The 22,436-nt window shown below is 37.2% G+C and overlaps 1 protein-coding gene across 2 annotated transcripts in view; it reads left to right on the top strand.

Moving 5' to 3' along the window:
• Positions 1-22,436, top strand: part of KIF21B (kinesin family member 21B) — a 513,509-nt gene that overhangs the window by 436,432 nt on the left and 54,641 nt on the right. For both annotated transcript variants that reach the window (XM_053706916.1, XM_053706915.1), the window contains exons 32-33: positions 3,183-3,300; positions 3,457-3,627. In XM_053706916.1, the coding sequence (XP_053562891.1) occupies positions 3,183-3,300; positions 3,457-3,627 (289 nt within the window). The remainder of the gene's footprint in view (positions 1-3,182; positions 3,301-3,456; positions 3,628-22,436) is intronic.

Genomic DNA, 22,436 nt, shown 5'->3' with positions numbered 1-22,436 from the left:
TGATAAGGCTCTTATCTTGATTTGATTGTGTATAAAAACAGTGTGTTTTCCCAATAAAGGGGTACTTCGTGTTTTCACCTGAATGCTAGTTTGTCTAGTTATTTGGGTGGGATTGCCTAAAATCACTTTCTCCGCTACATAGCAGCAGATTCCAGATACAGGAAGGATCCTTTGGTGGGGATACCCAGTCGGAGTAGCCAGAGTCCATCACAGTATACATATATTTTTAAATTATTTTTGATCATTTAAATGTCTTTATCTGCAGCTATATCTAAAATGATGCATTGGGTTAACTCTCATTTGGTATAGCAGAGCTGCCCAAATTTTCAAAATTGACGCCCGAAACTATATATATATATATATATATATATATATATATATATATATATATATTTAAAGTAGACAACCCAAGGTAGTGATCTAGGTATATTTCATGTCACCATTTGACTACCAAATGTGATCATATAAAAAAATTGTCAACATTTGTTTTACTGCAGATATAAGACAAATGGTTATAGAGGCTTCTCTGATATCCCCTTTGTTGAGAAATGGTAGACATGCATGGGTAATGAGAAGACTACTAATTTCAGCTGTGCACAACACACTTCTGAAATCATTTAGCTGTTAAGGGTAATATTTGCTGTAGTGTAGGAATCCCACCCCCTAACCCATCTCAAATAACTCTCTTCTTCTTGTCCTGCACCACTATAAGTGTTATTGTCAGTCTGTCAGTATGCTGTGTGGAGAGTTGTGTTTTATTTATTTAACATTTTATTATATTTTTTTCTAACCTCCCCATCCAAGCAATCAAGCCTTTTTTTTTATTTTTCTGTAGTGCACCTCCCCCGCTCCAAACATTCACCATACTTCCCTCTCCCCTCCCAAGGTCATTTCTGTAGCATAGGGACAGCCCAATCCTCCCACACCACCTACCTGCACCACTGCACAGATAAACGCAGTAACACTGTCTGTGTCACTGTCAGTATTGGACCTGCCTTTATATGGTAATGGAGCACAATGATTACTCTGTTTATGAAGGCAGATTCCTTGTGTCAAAACTAATAGCGGGGACTGCAACATGCGTCAACACAGTATGATGGCAAAGTACTGTGCAAAGTACCATGTGACATAGTCCCTACGTTCTTTGGCGCAAGGGGTTAAGTAGCCAAAAAATGTTTACATTCAAGAGTTGTAAGGACCAAAAGTCAAAGGCTGCATTTTTATAGTTGCTGGTGTGAAAGGTAAAAATATTGCTTCACAATTCTGATTTCAAATTAAAATGTTCCTAAATCAGGAAACAATATTTTCTCAATAAATGAAAAAAAATTAAAAGAAAAGTAATTGAGAGAAAATTCCAGTATACCCATCGTGCCAATAGATTGTTAACACTTAACAGGATGGTTTATTTTACCCATACAAATGATTAGTTTCCTTAGTCACTGTACAAAGGTATCAATCCAAATGCCACAATGTTTGTACCTTAACATCTCCTTTTGCAAAAGTGGGGCAGTAAACATGGTGCAAATTATCATTTATCAATTCTGTTGATTTCAATGGGAGTCAATAATAGTAAACTGATATTTAGGAAGTGCTAAACAAGGGGAAAAAATCATTAAAAAGGAAAAATGAATGCTTAAATGGCCACTGATAATCCATTATCGGAAACTATGTAAAAAGCCAAAGTCAGTAATGAATAAATAAAATTAAGCTTTTAGAATGAATACCTTATTCTTCAATGTAAGAATTTGCTATGTGACTTCCCTAAACTATTCCTCCCCGATCCTAATTTTATAGCAGTCACTGACAACTAATTGCAGCTCATTAGAGATATATGTATATCAAATGGAGCCAATCATGATTTTAAATGTATGTGCAATTTCAATATCTGGTGAAAACTTTATTCACTGTAATCACTTTTCACTCAATGTCACTACATCAATGTATGCAGTCTGTGCTCGCTCCCGCTGCATTCTGTAATTGGCTTTGTATAATGAGGCCCACAGAAGACCGAAATGATCGTCTGGGGTTCTCATGTTCACAGGGCCCACAAAAAGATGTAACAATTGTCTGAGGTTGTCATGTTCACAAGGCCCACAGAAGGCTGAAACGATTGTCTGGGGTTGTCATGTTCCTTGTTCAGAGGAGAATTGCCTGGTATTATGGGGCTGGATTGACCTTTACTTGGCGGGATCAGACTGATATACTTCAGGAAAGTTTTCCTTTGTGAAAAGCACAACTGGACTGAATGAGGCTGCTCCTAGGTGGTACAAGCTCAGTAGCAGTGAATATGTACACATATATAAACATATATATGTTCCAGGAGTGAACAACAACTATTGTTCGTTCCTGGTAAACATATATATGTTTATATATGTGTACATATATATTAATGTATTTATATGTGTATATATTTACAGTTATATAAACACATATAAAAACATTAATATATATGTACACATATATAAATATATATAAGTGCATTATATTAATTTGCCATTAAGCAGATAAAAACATGATATATATACATACAAATACATCTTTAACAATGTATATGTATGTGTCTCAATTTTTTTCTTACACCCGATATCTCCAATCTTTGAATGCTTATAACATTTTTGTGCAATATATTTTTAAAATATTTTTTATTAGACAGTGTTAATCTGAGTGTAACTGAGCGCGGAAAGGATTGTTAATTAAAATGTACTATTTTTCAAGACCTGTAATATCAGGGCAATGAAAATTTATCTCGAAAAGACCATATCACACGTGGAAAAGACATACTGCACACTTGTAATCTTGCCCTTTATGCTTTTCTTTTTTATTAATAAGCCACATGGAGGGAGTCTAAGCAATCCTTACAAACTGATATTAATGATTTAAAAAATTACTTTTTATTTGAAACATATAATTCAGAGAAATAACATTTCTAAAATGTGTTTGCTGGTCCAGGAAGCAAAAGTCAAGAAGTATGATGATATAATTATCCTCATAAATGTATGTATCTAGATACATAGACAGCAGGTACAAATAAAATAAACACATCAACAGTTATATATAAATTGTTTCATTTATTATTTTTACTTTCTCAGTTTTGAATAAAGGAGTAGAGGTGAAGTAATATAAGCAGCTACTTGGACTTGGTTAGCTGCTACACGCTGATAAATCATAATCACTTATTGCAGGTTGCAGCCCATTGGGAAGTTGACAGGACATATGGCTCCAGTTATGTGTTTAACAGTGAGCAATACCCAGAGCGGAAGAGATCTTGTTATTACTGGATCCAAGGACCACTATATTAAGGTCTCAGCCTCTTTCTCATTCACTCTTCTAATTTTAATTACACTCCATCCTTTTTCTTTTCTCTATTTTTTCTGTTCTCTAATTTTTCTTCTCCACAACTTTTTCTTCTCCACAGTATTTTTCAATTCCTTTTCATCTACTTCCTGTCCCTTATAGATGTTCGAGCTCCCTTCTGGATGGGGCGGGAGTGTTTCGCCCACCTATAACCTGGAGCCTCCTCATTATGATGGGATTGAGTGCCTTGCTGTGCAGAGTGGGATACTTTTTAGTGGTTCAAGAGACAATGGCATTAAAAAGTGGCACCTACAGCAACATGAACTTATGCAGGTAAGAATTTAAATCAAAAGATTCCATATATGAAAATGTTTAAATAATAATTCTGTATTTGTAGCAATATATATTAGCATACCATTAAATACAAAACAGTCAATTCCAAGCAAATACTAAAAGAGAGTTTGCCATCCCTTTGCTCAGCAAAAAAACATATAAATAAAAATATTTAGTATTTTTATTAACCCATTTATCTAATGCTGTGTCAATGTTGACAGTGGTATTCCAATCAAAAAGGCACATTTCTGGCAGCTTGTGAAAGGAGTTTCAGACATTTTAAAAATAACAATGGCCAGATTACAAGTGGAGCACTTAAAATCGGTTTCATGAAAGCTATATTTGCACTCCAATTCACAAATGCACACAGTTCCCATAGACAGCAATGTAAAGGTACTCTTCAGTGCTGTTTTTTTTATTATAACCAACTCCCACCACCTGTAGACCCCAAAAACTGCCTAATGCAGTTGTTTTTAATTTTAAAAGAAAATGCTACATTTTTTTAAATAAAAACTATAATGCCCTTTATTTTGAGGGCATTTGATGCACTTTTAAAAAATTATCCAGAGATTGTACATTTTTGTTAATTTATGTTAATTTTTTGAGCTACTTGTAGCAATAACCAGCCACTTGTAATGGCTGGTTAATTATTGCACGTCCGCAAACGGGCAAATTTGCCCATTTGCGGGCATGCAATAAATTTGGCGCCCCAAATTGTATCTCTGGTTAATTATTTGAACGCCAATTGCTACCACAAGCTATTGGTAGCAATAACCAGCCACTTGTAATGGTTGGTTAATTATCGCACGCCTGCGAACGGGCAAATTTGCCCATTTGCGGGTGCAAGATAAATTTGGCGCCCCAAATTGGACCAGTAAAAAATACATTTTCCTTCTAATAGCAATTAGGGTCCATGAATTCATTCATTACCTATGGAAAATACATCACCTGGGCTTCAGGAGGAGGCAAAGACACCCCAATCAAAGGATTAAATATTTCTCCCACTTTCTCTATCCTCCCAGTAATTCTTTGCCTCGTCTACTAGGAGGATGAGAGATGCTCTGCTGAAGATTCATTTATTTGTTCCTTAATGGATTGTTGCTGGGAAGCTTCCCTTGCCTCCTTTCTTTTTGTGTTCTCAGGTCCCTGTCAGGATGAAGAGTGCTACTGTCAGAGACCCTCCACCCAGCATGGATTTAATCTGCAACACAGATGAAATTCATGCTGGGTGGAGGGTCTCTGACTAGATTTTTCAGAGCACTGAAGTCCTGTATCTCCCTTTCCCACTAATGTCATGTTGTCAATCTGTGGGGAACTGAGGACATTTACCTGAGTACCGATTTCAATCCACGGCATCTCCAGCATATCAAAGGCTAATGCTGTTTTTTAGTCCCTGTAATCATCAATGCCTATCCCTAGTAGTGGGGAAGGTGTGATAGTTTATGTCTGTATAAATAACTCCGGTGGAGGTTACACTAGATATAAATGACATATATAGGACGTATTTTAGTTGAACCTGGTGCACACAACACACAATGAACCTCAGTGGGGTTTCATGTACTGAACAGTCTCACACGGTAGCTCATGGGCTAGTAGCCTATTTTGGGGAATTGCACAGAATATTATTCCTGGTGGGGGCCATGGGTGTTAAATGAGCTGGTATGGCCCTGATTGCTCAGACTTTTTAGTACTCTGTTTATTATGGCAAAAGGGTGTGTTTTTTTATCCCTCTAAGGACTAGTCACCTTATAGGACTACTGTATCATCCCCTTCCTTCTGTAATGCCTTGTTGCTATCAGGGTTGTGAGAGACTCCTTATATCCTCTACAGGTTAGTTGCCTAATAGGTTTGCCTGCAGTCCGGTTAGTTTCTCTTTTATTGAGGCATGCTTGTTGAAATCGTTTCCTTACAAGGAAGGTTGGAGCGTATTATAATAATTGAGGATCGACATCCTTAAGCCTTAACGATACAAGCTAGTAGCTTGGGGTTTTCCAGGGATTATACATTGTATATTGTATGGCTCCTTTTCTTGAGAAGACAGCCTTTTTCACAAGTCTTCTCAACATGCTTGTTGAGCTAGTTTACTGGTTGGATTTGAGACTGGTGGCAGTGGGGTTAATATTCCTGTCATAGGTCTATTTTTGACGTGAATATAGTCTGCTCCATAATGGAGCCTTAGAGTGCGCCTGTGCACCGCATTACAGCACACGGCTTGTCTCTCCTCTCTAACGTGGGGAGATCGTCTGGGCAGTGGCACAGAGCTCTCGTTTTTCCTGGGGGTGTTTTCTGATAGTGCGGCCACACAGAGAACCTGCTCATGGTTTTCCCCCGCCTGGAGCTGCATGTATACAGACCGTTCTCTCTGGTAGTGGATTTGCTCCCCCTCCACTTGTGTAGCTTGTACTGTGCTGTGCTTGTCTACTTGTTTTAAACGGCTAGTAATAAACTTTTGGATTTTATGGACAATGGATTAAGAGTGCTGCTTCCTTCTACTCTTAGGTATATTTATTATCCGCCCTTATGAGACTGAGAGGGAGATTATACTATTAGCCGTTTAAGCTGTCCAAAAGGGGGGAGTTCTGTTTTATTGTTCTCAAGCAGTCACTCATTTGTATGCCATGTACTTATATATAGCATTTTCAAAGCTTACTCTTATTAGTTGGAAACTTTCTGTGTTTAGATTCCCTTATTTTTATATAGAATATAAACACTTTTGGTGGTTTGGTATCATCATCTGTGACTTTCAATATACTTATTTCTTATATTTCCTATGTAAGCTGCCATATTGTAATGTACGTTATATATATACATATATACTGTATATGTAGATGGATGACTATTGTAAGCTTGATACAGGCCCATTACATAGAACTCCTGCTTTTCTAACAAACCATGTTGTCTATAAGAACAAAGAAAAGAAAACGGAAAAAAAAATATTTGTTCAAATTGTAAAAATGTCACATCTGTATTCTCCTAAATTTGGAATCTCCAAATGGAATTACCTTAAACTTAGATGTGCACCTGGATTTCCGATGTGGGTGGATCCAGTCAGACACGTGGTTCTAGCGTTTTGAAGCTGCAGATCCTAGCCACCACTGCCCAGCATAAGACCAATGTTAGGAGCAGGTCAAGCATCTCCTTCTAATGGGGCAAAGTACAGCCGCTACTGCACAGAAGGGCCTTTTGATATTTAAGCTTCCATTTATAGTCAGCCTCCAAGGCAACATGGGACTCATTCATTTCAATCCAAGATAAACTGAATACTGATTGTTGGTCATAATGTCTCTGCTCATATCTTGTAAATTAAATATATTTAGCTATTTTGTATCCATATGCACTGAAGTCCTCATTTTTGGAACTACAATCACGCTGTTTTTTTAATCTTTATACTGGTACATGTATATGAAAATATTGTTTTTTGCCCTGGTTTTTTTTATCTTTATACTGTACATGTATATGAAAATATTGGTTTTTGCCCTGGTTTTTTTTATCTTTATACTGTACATGTATATGAACATATTGGTTTTTGCCCTGGTTTTTTTTATCTTTATACTGTACATGTATATGAACATATTGGTTTTTGCCCTGGTTTTTTTTATCTTTATACTGTACATGTATATGAACATATTGGTTTTTGCCCTGGTTTTTTTAATCTTTATACTGTACGTGTATATGAACATATTTCAATCAGCCGCTAGCAAGGGGTATCAATTATTCCGATCGTATCTGATCGGGATGATTGAAGTCTACCACATAAAGGTGGCGGACGAGTTAAGGAGCAGCAGTCTTAAGACCGCTGCTTCTTAAATCCTGTTTCCAGTGAGCCGGAAGGCTCGCGCAGAATAAGCAGCTTTCACTGCTTGATAAATGTACCCCATGGTTTTTACTTAGGCCCTAATTGTATGTAAGCTGTTCTATAGAGGTATGTTGGGATGAAAAATTTTCCAATATTTTTTTCAAATGTGGCTTTACTTTTAATTGACATAGTGAAATTACATTATCCAATTTAAGAATCTCTTTAAAGGGAAACTGAACCCAATTTTTTTCTTTCATGATTCAGATAGAGCATGCAATTTTAAGCAACTTTCAAATTTACTCCTATTATCAATTTTTCTTCATTCTCTTGCTATCTTTATTTGAAAAGCAAGAATGTAAGTTTAGAAGCCGGGCCCAATTTTGGTTCACAACCTGGGTTATCCAGGGTTCTGAACCAAAAATTAGCTCCATAGCTTAGATGCCTTCTTTTTTCAATTAAAGATAGCAAGAGAACGAAGAAACAATTATAATATGAGTAAATTAGAAAGTTGCTTAAAATGGCATGCTCTATCTGAATCATGAAAAAAAAAAATGGGTTTAGTGTCCCTTTAATGTCAGTTTTCATTTCAGAGCACAGTAAAATTTTACGCCAGTCCTTAGGTCGTTATTTAATAACTGGAAAGATAAAGAATGGCCGCACTCTACAATAAGGCATGTATATCTTATTGCTTGAAATGTGAGAACAGTCACAAAAATAATATAATAATATACCATAAGTAGAAAAGGGCTGTTGTGGATTTTTACAAAGCCAAAGTGTGACACAGATTGCACAAAAAAACTGTTTTATTTCTAATGCTGCGGTAAACAAATTCAGTGGAACTAACCACAGAAAAAAAGTTACTGTGTTGCATCAAACTGTACTTATGGGTATGCAAAGAAATACACTCATGCCTGTCTTAAATTACATACAAACATATTTCATAGGTGTTACACCTGAGAGAAAAGCTAACAATAGTCTCTGTTTAGAGAAGGGCTCTTAGTGCTGCTGCCGTATAAATCCACAATAGCCTTTTTCACCTCATGGTATATTATTATGTTATTTAATAACTACTATAGAAAAAATAATAAGTCATTATTATTGAGGATTGACATCCTTAAGCCTTAACGATACAGGCTAGTAGCTTGGGTTTTTCCAGGAATTATACAATGTATGTCTTTACACAATCTAATGTGGTTTTAATATTAAAAAAAAAGACAAGGACGCCGAATTAATGGACTCATATCGCTCTATTTCTCTGCTCAATTGCGACTATAAAATACTTGCATCCATTATAGCTAATCATCTTTAAAAGGTTCTAGGTCCGCTCACACACCCAGATCAGTCTGGATTAATGAAAGGGAGAACAGCAATGAAACATATTAGGACAGTTTTAAGCCTGATAGAATGTCATTGGACTAAAATCTATGCTCGATTACCTAAAACGCAGAAACCATCAGATTTTTTTAAAGGGAGGTAAATAAATGATCCCATGATATTGAATCAAAAGCTTTCTCGGCATCTAGCGATCATTTATTTACTTCCCTTGAAAAATTTGGACTGACCAGACACTTTTTAAATTTCATTAAATTAATTTATAAGAAATGAGCTAGATGGCGTTTATAACCTGAAAAGGAGCTATAGATTTTAGTCCAATGATATTCTATCAGGGTTAAAACTGTCCTAATATTTTTCATTGCTGTTCTCCTTTGCCTGAAAAGGAGCTATAAGGTTTTATAAATATCAAGTCACTTTGGTATTGATTCCTTTGTATTTCTCATATAAATTATATGCGGATGACATTTTACTTTATATGAGAAATACAAAGGAATCAATGCCAAAGTGACTTGATATTTATAAAACCTATAGCTCCTTTTCAGGTTATAAAATGAATTCTAACAAATCAGAGATACTATGAAGTATCAAGCATAAAGACAGCCTGATAGACAACCCTTTCTCGTTGGCAAAAGAGAAAATAAAATATCTTGTAATAGTGCTCTCTAAAAATCCAAATCATTCACATTGTTTGAGTTTCCTATGGGGAAAACGTAAACCTTGCATCTCCATACAAAAGGCTTTCGCGATTAAAAAAAGATGGAGGTATGGCATTACCAGACATTAAAATATATAATTGGTCAAGTATGGCTAAAATTGCCTTGGATTGACTTACTGGTTCTAATTACATCTCAAACTATCAAGCAGAAGAGAGTCGCCATACTCACTTAGAGCATTATTACATATTCCTAAAATTGAAAACGTAAGTATTTAGTTTTAAATAGGAATACTTTAGTTAATAAGAGTTAATTTATTTAATTAAATTTAAATTATATTTAACTTAGGGGGGTTTTAGGGTTAGGGTTAGACTTAGCTTTAGGGGTTAATACATTTATTATAATAGCGGCGAGGTCCGGTCGGCAGATTAGGGATTAATACTTGTAGTTAGGTGGCGGCAACGTTGGGGGGGGGCCGATTAGGGGTTAATTAATATTATGTAGGTGTCGGCGATGTTAGGGGCAGCAGATTAGGGGTTCATAGGGATAATGTAGGTGGCGGCGGTGTCCGGAGCGGCAGATTAGGGGTTAATAGTGTAATGCAGGTGTCAGCGATAGCGGGGGCAGCAGATTAGGGGTTAATAAGTGTAAGGTTAGGGGTGTTTAGACTCGGGGTTCATGTTAGGGTGTTAGGTGCAGACTTAGAAAGTGTTTCCCCATAGGAAACAATGGGGCTGCGTTGGGACCTTAACACTGCTTTTTTGCAGGTGTTAGGTTTTTTCCCAGCCCAAACTGCCCCATTGTATCCTATGGGGGAATCGTGCACGAGCACGTTTTGACAGCTTACCGCTACCATAAGCAACGCTGGTATTGAGGATGTTAATAGGTCTTGAAATTCATTTGTTTCAGGGAGACCAACCAGCCTAATATTATTGCGACAAGAGCGGTCCTCCAAATCTTCCTCTCTCATCTGTAATGCTTCATTTTTTTTTTATTGGTCAATATAAATTTTTCTTGGGTATTAACCCTGTCCTCAACATCTGAGACCCTTGCCTCGACCTTGTCAATTCTTGCTGCAAATTGCCTGACTTCATTGGTTAAACTAATCATTTCTTGTCTTCCATAAGTATAATAAGTATAATGTAGGTGTCGGCGATGACGGGGCTGGCAGATTAATAAGTATAATGTAGGTGTTGGCGAAGTCAGGAGCAGCAGATTAGGGGTTAATAAGTATAATGTAGGTGTTGGCAATGTCAGGGGCAGCAGATTAGGGGTGTTTAGACTCGGGGTTCATTTTAGGGTGTTGGGTGTAAACATAACTTTTGTTTCCCCATAGGAATCAGTGGGGCTGCGTTACAGAGCTTTACGCTGCTTTATTGCAGGTGTTATGCTTTTTTTCAGCCGTCTCTCCCCATTGATGTCTAAGGGGAAATCGTGCACGAGCACGTAAAACCAGCTTACTGCAGCTCACTGCAGCGTTGGTATTGGAGTGCGGTATGAAGCTTAATTTTGCTCTACACTCACTTCTTGCCTGCTAACGCCGAGTTTTTGTAAACCTGTAATACCAGCGCTGTAGGTAAGTGAGCGGTGACAATAACTTGCAAGTTTGTACCGAGCAGCTCTTACCGCAAAACTCGTAATCTAGCCGCATGTTAGTTACCATGGTTTTACTGCTCAACTGATTACTTCACCTTTGCACTGGTTCCGCTATAATAAAAACCTAGCCTGTTTGTGGTACTTGAGGACCACGTTGAGAAACACTACACTAAAGCACCAGCTCATCTGCAATATGTCAATTACCTGCAGAATAAAGCATTTTTTTTAAAGTTGACTAATATTGCATCAGCTGAAAATTGTATAGATTATGATAAAAAACAGACTTTTTTATTTTTAAAGATCAATTTATTTATAATAATTTTTTAAATAAAGTTCTTTAATAAATAACATGAATTTAACAAATTCTAACATGTGGGGTGTATTAAACTTGGAAAGGCAAACTTGATATTTTTGCGCTGCAGACAGAAAGACAGGCATGCTGTAGTTTCACTTGAGTTAGACCTACAGTTTCATTTATAAATTAAGTCCATTCTGTGGTCTTTCACAACAAAGTTGTCAATGATTTTGTTGTAAAACTGCTTTGAATTTGTTTCTCTTAATTTTAAAAGTCTTGGCGTCTCTATGGACAAGAGTGCCAGTGATGACAGTGTGCCTTGGTCCGTACGGTTCCTGCTATGTGTTTTAATCTGATTTAATGCAGAAAACGATCGTTCAACAGAGGCTGTTGTAGCTGGAATTGTGAGCACCAGCTTAAATAATTTTACAGCCTCTGGAAGACCCCTCAGCAGATCATTTGTGGCCACAAAGTTGAGGCGTTCTAATGGTGATTTGCATTCATTCCTCACTCTTTGCGTGCTGTATAAACCCACCAGATCACACTTGATACTAAGGAAGTCATAGTGCTTTCCATATTTTGAATGGGTTTGCAGTTTGGTGTCATCAAAATTTTCTGACATGTGTTTCATTTTTGTGCAGTCCACCAAACTCAGTAATGCAAGGTCATCAAAGTGTTCAAACCGAGCTTTCATCTGAACACTGACATTGTCCAGAATATTAAAATATAACCTCCTCCTAGTATCTTTAATAGGAGCCTTGCTTCTCTGGTCTTCTTTGAGGTCCAGTCTGACACGTTTTTCCTCAAATTGTTCAAAGAACGCATCAAAGTCTTCTCTCCGGCGTTGCAGAAATGACATTGTGTCACAAATTTGATCACAGCAGAATGCAATATCAATGACTCTATTCTGAAGTATATGAAAGAGTATATCAGTTTTTAAAAATATATCCTCATATGCCATTAGAAGGAAGCATGTTGATGCTTTACTCAGCCATGTATCAAATCCATCAGCCATCACTGTGGTGTCAGAATCCCATGCTCTTTCATTTTCGCTTATAATATCGAACATAGCACACAGATCTGTTTGGTACATGTTGACCGTCTGCACTAGTTTTGAATTTGTACTCCATCTGGTGGGTGCTACTCTTGGCAAACGTTTCTTTACAACATCGTCCAGTAGGTGGGTGCGCTTGGTAGATTGATTGAAAAAGGAGGTACGTTTTTCAAGTTTTCCAAAAAAACTGTACACTCAGGTATACTTTTTGCTGAATTTGAGAGCACCAGGTTCAATTTGTGGGCATAACAATGTATAAACATGGCTCCGGGAATTTTTTCTTTGATCTTGGCTTGCACCCCATTAAGATCTGATGCCATCACAGCAGATCCATCGTAAGTCTGAGCTACCAGCTCTTCCATACAATTGTATTTCTCCAATACTCCAAATACATAATTAGCAATAGATGGTGCTTGTCTGTCAATCACTTCATCAAATCCTAAGAACGCTTCCTTCACCTCAAAAGTCCCCTCACTGCGCATCACATAACGGAAAATTACAGAGTTCTGGCATTTGTTTGTGACATCTGTTGTCTCGTCTACTTCAACAGCAACAAATGTGGCTGCATCAATCTCCATTTTTATGTCATCTCTAATGACATCAGCGACTGCTTCAATCAAATCGTTTTGTATTCTGTTTGATAAACCAGAAAAAACTGTGGATGTCTTCAAATGATTTGCTAACTTTTCATTACCCTCTGCTCGAAAATATACAGTCTCCACATAGTTGCCACGATTGTAAGAGTTTGCCTCTTCATCGTTCCCACGAAATGCTAATTCCAGTTTTGCTAGGTGTATGGTTGTATCAATAAGGTGTTTTAAAATTTCACGGTTTTCTTTAACTTTAGCCGCTGTTCGCTTAAAGCTGCATCTATTCTTGCAGTTCCAAACATTTTCAAAGAAATTAGGTTCTGGATGTGAATGAGTGATTGCTCATGTTTATTGAGGCCCCTGGATAAATTTTTCAAATCTGCGTATCCTGTTTTTGTCCAAATGTTGTCGGTAGTGGACAACAGAAGGCATGGAAAGCAGTAAAGGCGATTATTTGTAGAACAGCCACACAGCCTTTCTTTTCTCTGGTACCACTCTGAAAAGATCTTGTTAGATTCTTTTGTTGCTGAAGTAGGCCCCTCAGCTCAGGCATTGGTCTTCCATTATTTATCACTTGCATTTTATCTTGAAAGTTAAGTCTGGAAAAATTCATGAACTTCTCCATATATGAAAAGGCTTCAAACTATACACCTGGAAAGAGAGAAAAAGATAAAAATTAGAGGGAGAGAACAATAGAAAAACAAAAGTAAAAAAAGTAAAAATAAACAGATTGTATTAAAACAGCAAAAAACTTACTTTTTGTATAATGAGCACTTAGAAATTCTCAGTGACTGTACCCATGTCCTTAGTGTAATATGAGAGCTCAGCTGACATCTTCAAACTGAAGTGGGATTCTTCTGAAACCCAAACTTTATGCTCAGGATTCAGACTGAGCATGCAATGATACAGAAATGTATAATTTATTTAATAAAATGTGCTGCATTCTGTTAGTATCCTTTGTTGAGGGAACAGAAATGCACTACTGGCTGCTAGCTGAACACATCAGGTAAAACAATGACAATAATAGGTATTTAAGTATAAAGATTTTAGCTGCTGTTATCCACTAATAAGGACAGATATGTGTCTGGTTAAGCCTTGAGAACTCAGCATGGTGCATTCCATGTTCTGTAAATTACAAATAGCTAAAATGTCTGTAATAATTTACATGAGAAAGGGGACAAAAGAAATAATGAACATATATTGCAAAGTTGTTTCATTATTCATAACTATGAAGGAATGCTATTATGTAGCTCTTTCTGAAGAATGTCAGAAAAAAAAAATCTGACTTTGACCTGTCATGGATTGGGACTTCAGAATCTACAAATTTGTAAATGTGTGCAGTACTGATTTCCAGCCTGTTGTAGTTTAAGAAAAGGAAAGCTTGATTTCAACTCCAGCTGTTATCCTATTTTCTGTGAATAGTTTTGTATTAGTTAATTTCATGCCACTAGATTGTGCTAGCTAACAAGAACAGAAGTTGCACTATAGCTAGTTTAAATTTATAGGAAAATACACAAAATGAGCATAAAAATCCAAATTCATAACATTTTAATGTTGTTACGCCTAATAAACATAAATGCACCATTGAATAATAAATAATTACATTCTGTGTTTTTTTACCCAGGACTTGTTAGTAGACATAAATTATCATATTCGTAAGGCTAAGGCTAAAACACAAAAAAATAAAGTCTCAGTGCAATAAAAATCAGTTATCAGTAATATTCTACAGGAATCCACAACTTTCAGAGTTCAATCTAATTCAGTATTGTTCCTTAAAGGGACAGTCAACACCAGAATTTTTGTTGTTTAAAAAGAAAGATAATCCCTTTATTACCCATTCCCCAGTTTTGCATAACCAACACAGTTATAATAATACACATTTTACCTCTGTAATTATCTTGTATCTAAGCTTCTGCTGACTGCCCCCTTATTTCAGTTCTTTTGACAGACATGCAGTTTAGCCAATCAGTGCTCACTCCTAGGTCACTTTACGTTCATGAGCTCAATGTTACCTATATGAAACATGTGAACTAATGCCCTCTAGTGGTCAAAATGTATTCAGATTAGAGGCAGTCTTCAAGGTCTAAGAAATTAGCATATGAACCTCCTAGTTTTAGCTTTCAACTAAGAATACCAAGAGAACGAAGCAAAATTGGTGATAAAAGTAAATTGGGAAGTTGTTTAAAATTGCATGCCCTATTTAAAACATGCTTCTCAGTGAAATAATACTGATTTATATTACACTAAAAAGGTTGCTGATTTAATATATTGTGTCAACCCACTTAAACTGTCAGATACAAACATTTAAGAAGGCGTAAGGGTTAATCAATAAAAGAATAAAACAAAAAGAAGGGATAAATAAATACAACAGAATCTGCCAAAAGGTTCAGTTGCCAAATTTATCCAGTCACTAGCAAAAAAAGTATGTACAGTACTTAAAATAGCATTGAACTATCTCCAGAGTGCAGAAATGGCATCTGACTGTCATCTGTCACTGTCAGCCAATTTTTTATTTCTTTTTACCATCAATACACACACACGACACACACAACAAGTCACACAAAGATTTATGTCATTTAACCTCTCTAAACAGCTAATAAAATATAGTTAAAGCTTTGTTAGAATCATGCAAGTTGAATTTTGACTTTACTATACCTTTAAAGGAATATGAAACCCAACTTTTCTTTCATGATTTAGATAGAGCAGCCATTTTTATCAACTTTCTATTGTACTCCTATCATCATATTTTTTTTTGGAGGGCATTAGAAAGTTGCTTAAAATTGCTGCTCTGTCTAAATGATGAAATATTTTTTTTTCTAAAGTTTTCTATCCCTTTAAAGGGACAGTTTACCCCACAATTTTCTCTCTTTTAATTTGTTCCCAATTATCCATTTTACCTGCTAGAGTTTACCCTAGTTTTGGCATTTGAAAAAGTTGTTTTAGCCTGTGGAAACCCCATATACTGAAAGTTTCTGATCTTAAGTCCAGCCTATTGACAGGAAATGTAAACACAGTCAGCAGAAGAAATTATACTCCTGGTTGGGTGTTGAGGAGATAACTAATGAAATGACAATTTTCCATTGTTCTCTCTAAGTATTGGGCTTTGGTTTACAAATAGATATAAGATAAGGAAGCAAGTGTGTGTGCACAAATTGATAATATAAGGAGATCTGATTTTACCTGCAAGCTCAACCCATTGTAATAGGTTGTGGTTTAAAAGCACAAAACCAACTACTTTAGCTTATTCTGCACCAAAAACAAGATATATAAATAAACCTTTAAATTGATTAAGTTCATATAAACAATCTTAATAAAAAGCGTCAACCCTCCGTTTTGAAAATGACACTATTAGACTGTCAGCTCAGCCCTGTCAACAAAGTGCACATTATTCATGGCATTAGACATCTGACATACAATGGACATATTACGTGGCATATACTCAACACATTAAATATAATTATTAAAATCTAATACTATCTATTCTGTACACTAAGTGGCATAAAATAGAGAATGTTAAATTGATGAGGCAATTTTGATTTAATTTGAGTAGCCATCACTTTAATCCTCTGTGTCAGCCAAAGAGTTAACGCTTGTTTGCAATGAAGATGGTCAGGAGGTAAGGGGTTTCTGGGTTGGCAGTGTGATTGGGGTGGCTGGATCAGTAAATGAGGAGACCTCTCAGAGCACCACTTCAAATAACAGAATTGCAGCGCCAGCAATTAACATATAATTAGAGATCATTATATATTTTGTTACGCTATATAATAAATATTTGGCCCCCTATGTGATATCTGATTCTGTATGTTATATGTGCAAGTCCATATTTCCTGATTCACAGGTGCACATGTAGTTCAGTTGACAAACTTTACAGGAAAATAAATTCCATATTTTGTACAGTAGAGACACTCCTGCCCTATAAAATTAATTATAGGTAAATATTTAATATGTTGTTCTAAGACTACTATATTATATATTTTTTTTAAATCTCCTAAAAATATTCAAATGATTAAAATAAAGATAGCATAAATCAACAGAACACTTTTTTTTCCTGCACTGCTTGCACCAAGTGATGAAGATTTTTGTTTAAACAAAACTTTCCCTTATCACTTTGGGTTTAATAGGCAGGGCCGGACTGGGACCAAAAATAGGCCTGGGCATTTTAAGGCAAAGCAGCCCCCCCCCCATTTCTTATTTAACGGTATACTTTTGTGAATAGGTTGGTATGAAAAAAAAGGAAAATATAAAAAACAATATAAAGTGATCATTTGTAAACACAAGACATAGTAAATAATCTAACCATTTCAAGCTCAGAGACTTGGCGGTGGTGTGTGTTATGTCTGTATAGGCTTAATAAGTGTCAGAGACCATACTGACTCTCTGAGATGGTGTGGGGTTTAAAAATTGGTTGACAGGCCCTCAAAACATATGTGCGTATGCTGCCAAAGACCAGTAATAACTTTTTGCAAAATGCTGCTATTTAAAATTGAAATGCACCTGTGCACATATAAATTTTGACCTTTCTATCCCTTTAAGGCAAGGATGGGGAACCTTGGCCCTCCAGATGTTTCAGAACTACATTTCCCACTATGCTCAACTGGACTTCAGAGTGCCTAAACATCATGGGTAATGTAGTTCTGAAACATCAGGAGTTCCAAGTTCCCAATCCCTGCTTTAAGGCAAATTTGGATAAAGCAGTTACTTTTCTATCATGATTATTGCATACAATAAAGTGCAGGCACTGCAGGCTTCCATCTATATATAAGGTAGAAACAGTTACCTTTAAAAAAAAAAAAAAAAGCCAAAGAGTAAAATCACACCTTTTCATGTGGGTGAAATAATCATTCCTGTCACACTTAAAGCGACAGTCTACACCAGATTTTTTTATTGGTTAAAGAGATAGATTATCCCTTTATTACCCATTCCCCAGTTTTGCATAACCAACAGTTATATTAAAGGGACAGTCAAGTTCTATAATAAACTTTCATGATTCAAACAGGGCATGTAATTTTAAACAACTTTCCAATTTACTTTTATCACCAATTGTGCTTTGTTCTTTTTGTATTCTTAGTTGAAAGTTAAACCTAGGTAGGCTCATATGCAAATTTCTTAAAAGACATTCTGTGAAAATTCTCAAAACATGGCTGTCTGTAAATTGCAAACAATTAACCCAATTTTACAGGTTACAATGCAAAATAGGACTGAAATGTCTAAGCAGTTAACTGCAACACATGCAGATTTCTTCTCAAAAACCATTTCAGCTTTGCTAACATTTAAATATGGGATATCACCAAATCCTCCCAAAAGCCAGATGCTACATAACATATCCCATTGGCAAATCAGTCTTAAAGCCTACACTAGTGCAGATATTATAAAAACTATACACTGGTTAATGCAGAAACCATTTAAACTTTAGTGTTTAGTGATATTCCTGTATGTATTTATTATACTTTTTAAATAGTAAAAAGGACATATTGGTGCTGCTGTGGCAATTTACATCCCAATTTTACATCCCCAGCCCTAAGAGAACATACAGACAATTATAAAAACCAAAAATCCAAATTCTGAATAAAACATCAAAATGATATTTCATTCACTGGCCATTAAAATAAAAGAGGGGAAATATGCAATGGATGCACTAAATTTGATGTTTTCTTGTTTGTTTGTTTTTTGTTCTATTGATCACATGATACACTAGTATAAAACATTTACTTCACATAGCGAGAGAGACATGGAGGGAGAATAAAAAATAGGGGAAATGGACAGTCAAGGGGAAAGAGATAGGGATTATAAATAGCAATATTGCATACTATGCTTTTTAAATGTACCTTGACTTTGCTGTCCTTTCTGGGGGGGGGGGGGGTTGGCAGCCAAGAGGTTAAATCCAATAAGAGCAGAAGGGGAAGGGAAGTTGGGGCTTCACCTCAGAAGCTAAATAACAATTTAAGTTTGTTTGAAGTTATACTCATTGCTAATTAGGGGAGGGGAATCTTTCCTTCACAGACAGCAACATGTGCTGCACCAGCCAGACCTGCAGGAAAAGGGATGCCAGGAACCTCCATTCACATAATTTAGCCAACTTACCAGACAGTGCAGCAGAAGGGAAGCCTTTCCACATGTGCTGCAGGACACAACATGAGCTCCAGTAACACGGAGCTGCCTGAGGTTGGGGGCGGGTCCCAGTGCTCCACTATCAGAAGCCAGCAGAATGCAGATCTCTTGCAGAGAGAGCGCAGGGGCTGTTCAGGCAGACAGTGCCACATGATACTTCTGCCTGTACTGTGCTCAGGCTATGCTTAAATAAATACAATGATACATTTAGAGACTTTTCCTCACTTGGTTGATAATCACTGCTCCCATGGTCCAGTAATAACTTCTAACCAATTTCAAACTGCACATAACAGCCTAGAACCCCATGTCATACAATGTCATTTACCTGGCTCCAGCCCAGACGCCCCTGCAGTACTCTTCCATCTCTCGTAAAAGTACCTCAGTTCCCTCATCCAGCATCTCCTCTGTAAGGTCTGAGAAAGCCAGGGAGGTACTGAGCTGCATGATGCTGGAGGCTGCGGACACCCCTCCCTCCCTCCTGCAAGCAGCCGGTACTGATTGTTTCTTGGTCCCGGGAGCGACCTGCAGGGCACCGGGGGAAACCCTGGCAAGGAAGCTGGTGATGATATGCAGGTATTACACCACCTGCTCAGATCCTTTGGCAGGGGGTGGAGCCTGGTTTAATTTGTCAACTCACCGGGCCTTCTCAACTTCATCACTTAGTTTCTTGGTGCACTGGTCTCCAGGTGCACAGTAGTTGAGATCAATGAGCCTGTTAATGTCTCTGCTACACTACTGGAGCCCTGAAAAGCAATCAATGCCGATACAGTTGGCAACTATGCCTCCTCCCGCCGCTCTAGGTAATAATAAAAAATAAATTAAAAAAATAACGGTTTTACAATGGATTCATTTTTTTAAATTAGGAGCCCTCTACTGTGTTAAAAGCACTGCCTTGACAAACAAATAACGTTATTTATAATCTTGCTACATAAATTAGCATTCTGTTAAATTTACAGAATGCTAACTTCTGTAGCCAGATTATAAATAACGTTCTTACTGCAGGTATGTTCCTCCTGAAATAATACACAATAGGAGGTGACACTAAATTTTACTTATACTATGTTAGGGTAAACGGTAAAGTGTGTGTGTGTAAAGGGTGTGTGTGTGTGTGTGTAATTTAGTACTTACCATAGAGGGAAGCAGGGGCCAGGCAGCAGCTGATTGAAGATAGCAGCAAGTGAAGGCAACTCCGGTCCGGATGACAGGTCACTCACAGGAGGCAGCAATCTCTTCTTTCCGCCAGTGCCGCGCTGTCAATGCTGCTCCCTTGCGCATGCGCAGGAAGCCAATCAAGCTGGTCATGTTCTCCTTGTGCTGTCAATCACCAGGAGAACTTGACCATCTCTGATTGGCTCCCTTGCTAGGAGGCTTCAAGAGGGGTGCCTCCTATTGGTCCCAATTTTTGCTGTCAATATATTGAAAGAACACAGGTGGCACTGCAGCACAACTTTTCCTTTAACCCATGTACTGCAATGGAGAGAAGCGTTCCTGTACCGGCCTCTCCTATGAGTGCATGTCCCAAATTTGCTGATATCCAGCATAACCTTAAATCAGGGGGCTTGCAGACAATGTATAGAAAGCCCAACCGAAAGACATAAATGGTAGATTTCAGAACCATAAGCATGCTGCAGTTCTGTGCTGCCCTTCTATACAGAGTACAGAACTGGTGCACCCTCCCTGCGATTAATTGTATTCTGTCAATGTGCCCTTTGCTGATTATAAATACAGAGAGAGAAAAAAAAGAAAGAATAAAATGAATTTCCTTAAACTTCCTACCTAGCTGATCTAGGACACCCATTGAAACAGTGTGAAATGTAGCTAATTCCTGAGAACCTACATTTGACAGAGGTCAATTGTAGGTTCTAAGGAATTAGCTAAATTTCACACTGTTTGAGGCCTATTTATCAAGCCGTCAACTGCAAATATGCTGGAATTCCGCAGCGTAATTGTGGTGAGCTTGATTCCCCTTATTTATCAAACCCTACAGACCGGCAAAAGTAGAAATCTGTGAGGTAACATACGATCCGCTGGTCTCAGTCCGACACAGATCGATGCTTACGTCATTACAGATGTTCCGAATGCAAATTCGGCACTATCTGACTACTTTTGCTAGTTATCAAATTTCTACCCGTTACGCTCACCACTATTCCGGCCCAGCGTACCTGGTTTTCAAACCGCCGCCCTGGAGGCGGCGGATGCAATAGGAATCATTGGGAGTCTGAAAGCAGAGAAAGCTCATGTTCGCTGCTGCCCAATATCCCATTGATTCCTATGGGAGAAAAAAAATAATGTTTACACCGAACACTAGGGTTGCCACCTCGGCCATGTTTTCCTGGACACTTATGAGTTACACATGCTGCAGGGTGTGCAGGGAGGAACATGTATTGTGTTTCTGGACAGCACTATTCATATTCCTCGCTGCACACCCTGCAGCATGTATAACTTATAAGTGTTCTGTATTTTAAGGGACGGGTGGCAACCCTACCTAACACCTAACATGTTCCCCGAGTCTAAACACCCCTAATCTGCTGCCCCAACACAGCCGCCACCTACGTTATACTTATTAATCCTTAATCTGCCGCCCCGACACCGCCGACACCTACATTATACTTATTTTTTTTTATTTATTTTTTTTAAATAATTTTTATTGAGGTTCATAAATAGGTTTACAAACAATTATCATTTGAAACAAGATACAAATCATAGTACTACAACATTTTACAATACGTATCCAAACTAAACATATAAGAGTTGCATCTATTTCCATAGAGTCAAGCGCTTAGTACAGGAGCATATCAAATATCTTAACATATGTTTACAATCCAATTTGTTGTTGTAGCCTAGTATCTAACAATCAAAAGAAAAAGAAAAAAAAAGAAGGAACCTCAGATTTTCACTTTTTTCCATTCCTTTAGAAATAATTCCCTTAATGAGCCTTTAGGACCTCCCGGGCCCAATTCTTTACATAAGTGTTGCATAGGGAAAAGCAGTAACATAATAAACAACAGTGAACATTAAACATAAACAACCTGCTGATATGAGGACGAAAAAAAAAACATCACAGGGATGTTACAATTATTGAATAACTGGTCAGGTTGCTGCCTGAATGAATATAAGTAATATTATACTAAAACTGTGTGAAGGGATATTTTCCCGCAGTGAAAAGAAGAATAACATATAAATCTTTTATAGCGGGGGAAGATAGATATTGAAGTAAAAGTAGAACTATCGTGTGGAATATGATTATATTTGCGGTATTTATCAAGGAAACCGCATTAAAACACGTCAAGCATATTTACGGATGCCTGAGTGTATTGGTTGCAGGGGGGAGCTATATATATATAAATAAAACAAACAGGAGTAGGAATTAGTTATGAAAACA

The sequence above is a fragment of the Bombina bombina genome, chromosome 3, assembly GCF_027579735.1.
Source record: "Bombina bombina isolate aBomBom1 chromosome 3, aBomBom1.pri, whole genome shotgun sequence".
NCBI lineage: Eukaryota > Metazoa > Chordata > Amphibia > Anura > Bombinatoridae > Bombina > Bombina bombina.
Note: the sequence above shows the minus strand (reverse complement) of the source record. Positions and strands in the feature narration are given on the sequence as shown.